Source organism: Temnothorax curvispinosus, unplaced genomic scaffold (genome assembly GCF_003070985.1).
Source record: "Temnothorax curvispinosus isolate PA1 unplaced genomic scaffold, ASM307098v1 QBEX01001491.1, whole genome shotgun sequence".
Classification (NCBI taxonomy): domain Eukaryota; kingdom Metazoa; phylum Arthropoda; class Insecta; order Hymenoptera; family Formicidae; genus Temnothorax; species Temnothorax curvispinosus.
The window spans coordinates 370,221-378,765 of NW_020211271.1; the positions used below are offsets into that span (position 1 = coordinate 370,221).

At 39.7% G+C, this 8,545-nt stretch overlaps 3 protein-coding genes across 4 annotated transcripts in view; 1 reads left to right on the plus strand and 2 right to left on the minus strand.

The window, feature by feature from the left end:
* LOC112464028 (colorectal mutant cancer protein) overlaps window positions 1-214 on the minus strand; it is a 142,716-nt gene extending 142,502 nt beyond the window's left edge. Inside the window, exon 1 of the mRNA XM_025030805.1 lies at window positions 190-214. The gene's annotated coding sequence lies outside the window, so the exon portion shown is untranslated. The remainder of the gene's footprint in view (window positions 1-189) is intronic.
* Window positions 215-2,631: 2,417 nt separating this feature from the next.
* Window positions 2,632-5,014, plus strand: LOC112464155 (G-box-binding factor). Its single transcript, XM_025030998.1, has 6 exons — window positions 2,632-2,797; window positions 2,911-3,028; window positions 3,369-3,410; window positions 3,562-3,797; window positions 4,053-4,201; window positions 4,294-5,014. The coding sequence occupies exons 2-6, from the start codon at window positions 2,921-2,923 to the stop codon at window positions 4,464-4,466; spliced, it is 708 nt and encodes a 235-aa protein (XP_024886766.1). The 5' UTR covers window positions 2,632-2,797; window positions 2,911-2,920; the 3' UTR covers window positions 4,467-5,014.
* Window positions 5,015-5,057: 43 nt separating this feature from the next.
* LOC112464143 lies at window positions 5,058-8,477 on the minus strand. Of its 2 annotated transcripts, none has more exons than XM_025030986.1 (8): window positions 8,144-8,477; window positions 7,333-7,505; window positions 7,156-7,265; window positions 6,589-7,056; window positions 6,452-6,512; window positions 6,192-6,366; window positions 5,922-6,099; window positions 5,058-5,836 (listed from the first exon to the last, which is right to left on the minus strand). In XM_025030986.1, the coding sequence occupies exons 1-8, from the start codon at window positions 8,432-8,434 to the stop codon at window positions 5,574-5,576; spliced, it is 1,719 nt and encodes a 572-aa protein (XP_024886754.1). In that variant the 5' UTR covers window positions 8,435-8,477; the 3' UTR covers window positions 5,058-5,573. The 2 variants fall into 2 exon arrangements, with proteins under 2 accessions (XP_024886754.1, XP_024886745.1); XM_025030977.1 differs by having other exon boundaries at window positions 6,174-6,366.
* Between the last annotated feature and the right edge of the window lie 68 nt (window positions 8,478-8,545).

Genomic DNA, 8,545 nt, shown 5'->3' on the forward strand with positions numbered 1-8,545 from the left:
GTAAAAAAATAAGAAAATATCGAGCGTCTTTATTTTTGCATTCTATAAACATCTAAATTTTATTTTCCTTGCAATGGACTGCGTGTTACTTTAACTGACAATGAAATATTAGCTCTTGATAGAGATCGAACCGTGGATATAGATATACGTAAATGATATAAAACAATAAAAAAAATTTTTTTGACTCACCAACTCGATGCGCAACGGACGGAGTTATGCAGCCACGTAGCTACGATGATACTGTAACATACAAACAAGATTCAAATTTAAAAAATGCTCAAAATAATCAACATTTCAACAGATAATTTTAACGCGTCTCTAATTCGTCTTTTAATGAGATATTTAGCAATAATTAGTTATTTACCGAAAAAAATCTTTACAAGAATAAAATCTTTAATTTATCTGCTTTTAATTACTTTTAACTTATCGAAATAAAACGATTCGAATAAAAGGAAACGAATCATTAATTTTATGTAGCTAAGAAATAATGATATTTACCCCAAGGTTGCTCCGTCGGTGCCCGATGTCTCTCTCGGACCTCCTCCTCCTCTCACCGCACAGGACACTCGCGAGAAACACTCGCGGATAATAAACTACAATCGCGCGCGGACTAATTTCAGTAAAAGTCTTTCTCGCGCGATACTGTACGGCACTCCCGTTTGAAAAAGTCCTTTAGTCCGATTACTTGAACGGCACTCCCGAAGCAAACGCGACGAACCGGCTGCGGTTCGTTTATTCAATTAAATCGGCGGACGAGGGTACGTTAGCTTCCCCGTCTTTAGATTTTTATCCAAGCAGAACAAGAGTTTTGCTTGGGTAAAATCCTCGTACTGGGTACTGGGCCTTCCCACCTCGCCAAGGTCGTACCCGTGGGGAAGGAAGTACTTTGCTTCGTAATATAAAAGCATGTATTACAAAATCAAGTTATCGATATATAAATATGGATAGACAGGCTACAAAGAATTAGAATAAAATTGCGACATAATTAATAATTGTCTTCTTTTTCATTAAATAAATTAATAAAACAATTATAATAATAAAAATCGCCCCGAGTCGTTCTGCGTTCGATCATCGCGTTACTTCAATGACGACGAAATGTTCTAAGATGTCGGCAACTTGCCGCGACACTACGCAAATCGAGCGGACGATTGATAAAGACACGCAGACGCGCCGTTGATTAATCAAAGATAACGCTATTGAAATTAATACAGCACGCGCAGTACGGTATCGAACTTGTAAATCTCGCGAAAGCGAAACTGCGTTATTAATTTGCGCGACGAAGAATCGTGACTGCCGACCGCCAATTTACGCTACGCGAGATCCACCGGATCCACGAGAATATGACGCATATTCGCGAAACGGGCGATACATCGCGGCGTTCCGTTATTCGAATCACTCGGTACGACAGAGTATCAGCCCTCAATTATCCCGGAGAGAATCGGAGATAAATCACATCGGAGACAATTCCGGCACTGCGTTCAAAGCGCGACACGCGATAAATGAAATGCTGCATTCGAATTTAGAAATATGGCGAGACAAGCACCACGATTATCGCCTGCGAATGTCACGGCGAAAGTCAATCGTTCGCAATTGCCGTACGTACCAATTCGCCCGTCGCCGACTTCGCCTCGCCGCGTCTCCGCCTCCGGTATCTCCGTCTCAAGCGAGCGATTCGCGCGGTACGTTAATTCCGACAAACACTTAATACACACGGAAATTATTGAACGCGTATACGGCACGTACTCGCGCAGGCGATTGCTCCCGCGGCCCGCGAAACGAGGAGCAGGAGTGCCAATCGCGGAAACAAAAAGCGCGTTCCGAATAACACACACTGCAGCACCAATAGCACGGAGCACGGCGACGGGCGCGCGGAGCACAAACACTTCATACCTGTGTGAAATTCATCTGGAGAACGATAGCTGACTTCCGCAAGTAAAAGTGTTCCGAGCGTTGACGGAAACAAATGGCGAGACCACTCAAAGATAAAAATAATCGGCCGCTGCGTCGCCTCGGAGCGGCCGAACGTGATTGGCCGGATTCGGGGGCTCGACTGGCGAGCCAATCGCCAATTTAAATATCTAATTCTGTTATCTCTTGGTCTTTAAAAATGTTTAATTTTTTTTAAAAAACATTTTTAATGTTTTTAAAATTATATATGAAATGTGAAACAACACTTATTCACCTAAAATATTCTTTTTATTCTTTATACTGAAATCGACACGATTTATGTTGCAATGCACAATTATTTTATACTTTTAATTGAGTATATTAAAACAATTTTATACAACAGATTTTTTCAATATATAACAGTTTTTCATGCTTAGCGACTTTTTAAATGTTTTTTTTTTTTAAGATTTAGGGCCAGTTGTTCGATCCAACTCTTGTTCGTAAACTACTTAATGGTGAAAGCACATATATGTGTCTTTCCTCCAAATTAGCCAAAGATAGACATATTATTTAACTATTAGTTTATCAACAGGTTTCAACAATCGGTTTTTAATCTTTTAATGCTTTAAAAACACGCGGCAATGTCCATCTTCGCAGGTTCTTTTCTGGAAACGATCTTCGTTACGTGCCTTTTCCATGGTGGAACGAAACCGCGCGGCATCTGTCCACAACAGTCCAACACGTCCACGTCACTGTCAGTCGGCGTGGTTTCGGCACATCGTACGGTTTTCCTGAGACGTGAGTGACGTGACTCGCGAACGGCGGCTCGCTCGTAACCTCGTGGCGGTCGATGAACGAAACGTTCACGCAGATGACAAGCTACCTGGACATTTCCTAGCGTAAACGAGAGGTACCTTTTCACGATCTCGCCGAGCGTGGCAACGTGGTCGAGCGCGAGAGCGTTCGCCGACACGTCCCGGAGCCCAAGACTAACGTACGTTGTTTCCTTTTTTCTCGATACAGCGTAACGAAGATGCATTGGACGCTGTGCGTGCTGATAATCGGGTCGTTCGGATGCAAATACATCCTCGTCCAGGCGCAACGAGTTCCGCCCGGCGTACCGCCTCAGCATTATCAGCAGGTAACTCGCGCTTTTCCCAACGACGATCCTCAACATATGGTTCAACGTGGTCGCTTCCCGGCGCATGACGTGGGAGTCAATTCGAAGCGAAGCCGGTATAATTCCGTCAAGTTTGATTTCCGACGTTGTGGGTACTCTAAGAAAAATCGTTCGGTCACGTTTTATTTACCGGCGAGTAAGCGTCAAGTTTGTTATTGTCAGGTTTTTGACATCTAAATGTACAGCAGAATTATACTGGCCTAAATCCTCGCGTTGAAGTATTCAACATTGTTTATAAACAGCTGTCGTTAACGATAGTCCGATGTACGTTATTTTATAATTGACTACTTGTCTGTTTCAGCAACAAATGCCGCAACATGCGCAGCACGTGCCGCAGCAACAGGTAAATTTGCTTGATTACATCTCAGTCACCTGATTATCTTCAATACCGCTACATCTTATCTTCGCTGTTGGCTTTTTTTCTTTAGTATATGTTTAAGTTAAGAACGAGTTCCGATTTAATTAATGTCTGGCATAATAAAACTTTGCCTAAGTATCAAGTACCAGCGCAGCAACAGGTTCCCCTTCAGCAAGCATCAATGCAGCAAGTACCCATGCAACAGCAGGTACCTGTACAGCAGCAAGTACCTATGCAACAGCAAGTACCCATGCAACAGCAAGTACCCATGCAACAACAAATTCCTGGTCAGCCTCAGATTCAACAACCACATGGGCATGGTCATGGGCAACCTCAGTTACTTAATACCGCCAACATAGCTCACGAGAAAGAGTAGGTATCATCTGGATACGGGTTTACGTAAAAATTTAATTATTTAGCTTCTTTTATTATTATTTTTTTTATCTTAGTATTTTTTTATTTATCTTTTATTTATTTTATTATTATTCTTTTATTATTATTATTTTTATCTTTATTGCAATCAAGCCAAAGATAAGGCACCAACAATTTGTTACTATAAAGCAACAATATACAAATGCTATAAAGCATCAATACACAAATGACAGTATATTTCTTTTTTTCTACCAGACATATCGCCGAGCACGCTGACGTTCCAATAGATACCAGCAAGATGACAGATCAGGAGCTGCAGTTTCACTATTTCAAGATGCACGATGCAGATAATAACAATAAGTTGGACGGTTGTGAGTTGATCAAGTCGCTTATACATTGGCATGGTACGTACGAACTAAATCCATCAGCAGTTTCTCTTTTTACTGTATCTTTTCTTGCGCAACTGAATTTGTAAGTATTTCCATTGTATCCGTAGAACAAGGTAGTCCGGATTCTCGTACGCACGGCGATAAATTATTCAAGGATGAGGAATTAGTGCAATTGATAGATCCGATACTTAGCATGGACGACAGTAATAACGACGGCTATATCGATTACCCAGAATTTATCCGAGCCCAACAAAACGCCGCAGCTAATACGCGTACATAGTGGTGAATCGAAATTTAATATGAACTTTTAAAAGAGATTGTGCAAAGTCGAAGGAACATGGAGGGAATGTTGGATTTTCGTTATGGATTATTCATGATGCATTATTGACACGTCATTTATCCTATGTACATGATGAAGCAGAATCAGTACTTGTGGTAATTCATCCTTTATCAAATTAATTATTGAGTTATAAGCAAGAAAACTAAGAAAACAGTTGAATATAAAAGAGAGGAAACTTTTTTAATATTAGTTATACACATTGTCTATGTGTTATACACATATAGACAATACATAATTTGAAAAATTGTATACTTGAACAAAATATTGTATAATTAAAGAAATGATTGAGGAGTATTCTTCTTGATTATTGCTTGATTATGCTCGACGAGATTAATTTTACAATGAAAGCGTGTGCTGCGTATTATGGTGTAAGATCACAATGTTCTATTGTTACTAAATAAGTTTTTTGATATATTAGAAGACTATTTTTAAACGAGAATATCTTATAGAATATCTCGGACTCTGTTAATAAATAAAATGGTCATTTATCAGTTTTTTATTATTTTATTGTTTTTAAATTTTTTTATTGAAATTGCATAAATTTATAAAATAATATTTATATTAAGATAAATGTTTCATTTTCTAGTTAATATTTCTGAGTAAGATAAGGCATAAAAGATTTTTCATGTAATAATAATGTATATACATACCTTTATCTAACTCTATCATATGTATCAATTGAAATTTTGTTCATAATTAACTATATTACAATTCAAAACACTTTTGCAAGGTTTTATCGCAAAAGATATTTAAAATAATAAGAATAAATATAATGTGTATAGAGAAAAATCAGTAATAATATAACATTAATTCATAAATTTCTTGCTTTTTGCATTTTTATATCAAAATGCTATCAATAATCACAAAAACACTTGCAATTTTATGTAAAGCGAATAAGCATAGCTAACAAAGTTTCAGCTTTAGAGAATGACACAAAATTCGTTTAAAGAGATCGTAATCATGGAAATATAACCTGATACGAAAATATGATAAATACATTAAAATGACTAGATTGCGGCTAAATTTATATAAGCAATTCGTATTTACTTATAAATACATTCCGTTAACTAAATAATCGGCATCGTGCGCAAAAGGTCCATGCCCGCATCGTCCACGCCGTTTTACTACTCGCAATCGGCAAACAATTAAAGCAGCCGTGATCGCGGTCGCGATAAGTCCCAATGATAACGACACTACGGCACCTTTGGGCTTTAAAACGTCATTTTCGATTATTTGAAGATGTTCCGCAATAACGTCAGTTCTCTCATGTGCCTTTGCGCGCTCTTCGATTACAATCACAGTTTTATGATCTGAAAGAAACCGTGTTATAAGAAAATAGAATAGTAGACATTTTTTCCTTCTTTAATATTATAGTAAGTTTATAACTACATTTACCTTTCACTTCTTTTACATGATTATGTTTAACAACAATCTCACTTGCTGATAAAGTTGGTTTTTCAGTGATTTGTTTGCTTGTCTTTACATGTGTTGTCACATATTTATTGACTTTTTCTTCCTTCTGTACAGGTTCCTTATTCTCATTTGTTAATTCATTTTTATGTTCCTCCGAAGTCTATTAACGAAATTATTATTTACCAAATTTTTCAAGATTCTGTAATAACTCCAATTGCCGAAAGACGTACTTACATCACAAGACGTACTTACATCACAAGCGGGCGTCGTCGTAATTATTGCAAGATTTCCCACATCATTGGCCTGCTTATGTTGAGAGTTCGGTGCAACAGATGGTGAAAATTGCACGGGATTTTCTTGCCAAACTGCTTTGTTTGACGATGGAAAATGTGGAGAATATGGGTGTTTGGAATCCATGTACGGTCCCCTAACATAATATTACAAAACACAAATTAGAGTCTAATTATTCGTTAGTTTAATGTAATAATTACAAGGACAATATTTTGAATTACCTATCCGCTTCATTGTTTCCTATGACGCTCGAACCTTTGTGATTAAATATATGTGGTTGCTCTGGAAACATATTCACATTCCATATGAAGCAATCCAATGACGATTATGTATGGCAAAAGAATTATATTTTACATACGTTCATAAGGATTCATATGTTGTTCACGAATAGTATTAGCAGGGACATAGGGATCCTTATTTGGCTCATATAGAGGCGGATAATTCCATTCAGGCGGGTGGTATCCCGATGATCCGTAATTCGTATGCATTTGCGGCACCTCTACCGGTTGGTCGGGATATATCATATTTTGCGGCTGTGATATTTGATGGGCCAGATTCGATATATCCCAAGCTTTAGGATTGATCTCCGGCCTGGGATAGAACGGGGGAAGAGGCTTACGCTGATCGATCACTTGCTGATACCGGAGGATATCGGCGGGCGGACGTGGCGCCTGTATTATTGGAGGAACCGTCGGTTTCTCCGTGGGACATACGAGATCTGCTGCTTCGTCAGAGCCGTCCGCACATTGCGGGATACCGTCGCAAACGTTATAAATGGCTATGCAATCTCCGGATGTACGACACTCGTACTGATTTCTGGAGCAAGCTATTATTAACGACAAAAGATTTATGTTAATATCGATCTGTAAATTCTTCAATTATTTATAACACTCAGACACTCCTAACGTTTAGAATAACATCATACCTGGTTTTACTGGCGCTGACGTAGTTAGTATCACTTTTGCTATTTGCGTGACTACAGATTTGACAGGAGTTTCCGTGAATCCGTAATCCGACGTGATCTCGTTACTTTTTCTGAGGCACGAGAACATTTAATTAGTCGCGAAATCGATAAAGGAAATAAGGAATCATAGATAAGTACCTGAGAGATTTTAACTCGTGCTCCTGCTGAGATATCCTCACTTCCTCTTCCACTTGTACATTCTGTATAGGATAACTGGTGCGCACCGCACTGGTATAATTGGCGTGCCTCGTAAACTTGCACTTGAAATCGTGCAGCGGGCCACACTGGAAAAGATAACAGCTGCTCGGTTTCTGTAAGAGACGAAACAATCGAGATGAAACATTGATCCTGTAACATGGTAACACTTTATCTTGTATCATTTATATAAGATGATTCTGAATAATCTTACAAAAATTAAACAGGAAGGAGAAAGTCCTACTGACTATTTTGATATAAGCAGTTTACGGTCTGCGAAGCCACTTTAAGGAGATATCCACTTGCACAACCATGTGAGAGTGGAGTCAACATTCATGTCTTGACGGATGATGCCTGTTGGAAGATCGTTCCCTGTAAAGCTCTTCAACAGCAAGAAAATCGCTACAAACTTCTCCAAAAACAAGATGCATGTCTGCTAGCTCTGCAAAGGTGTAGTCCTCCATCTGTATGCTGTGCACTTCAAACATTGACAGCGTCTCTTGTCAAATGGAGCTTGTTATATCAACATGGTCTCCTCTGGACGACGGAGATACGATTGACAACCAGTCAGCGGACGTGTATGATGAGTTGCCTACTCTCCAGGCTCTTACATGTTTAAGCCCATATCCCTTTAAGCTGGCTTCGCAGACCTTAAGTTGCCTATATTAAGATACTCAGTAGGTCACCCCCTCCTTCCTGTTTAATTTTTTATAAGGTTATTCAGAATAATCCTGTCGATTAGGCATGTTATTACCTTCTCCTCGAAGATGAACACGTCGCAGCGTTCAGTCTCGCAGCAATATTTCAGGCAATCCAGTCTGGAGTCGACGTCCAACACGTTCAAGTACTTGGCGCCCATGTCGCGGGAGTCCTGGGTCCGGATGATCTTGTCCTTGTGGATGTCGAAGCTCTCGAGGCACATCTGATAATCGTTCGCGCCGCCGTGACGCTTCTCGCTCGCCCTGATCGCGTTGTCGCCGCACGCACGGTGGAGGATCGAGACGATGAGGATTAAAGGCACGACCCGCCGCGTTCCGTCCAACATCGTTTCTGCTTGTGCATCATACTGGAGCGTCCGAGTGGAGCCCTAGAGCAAAGTTGCGCGCGCTGTCGCGCCCATATATGTTTTATATGTATATATAGGCGCGACCCGTAT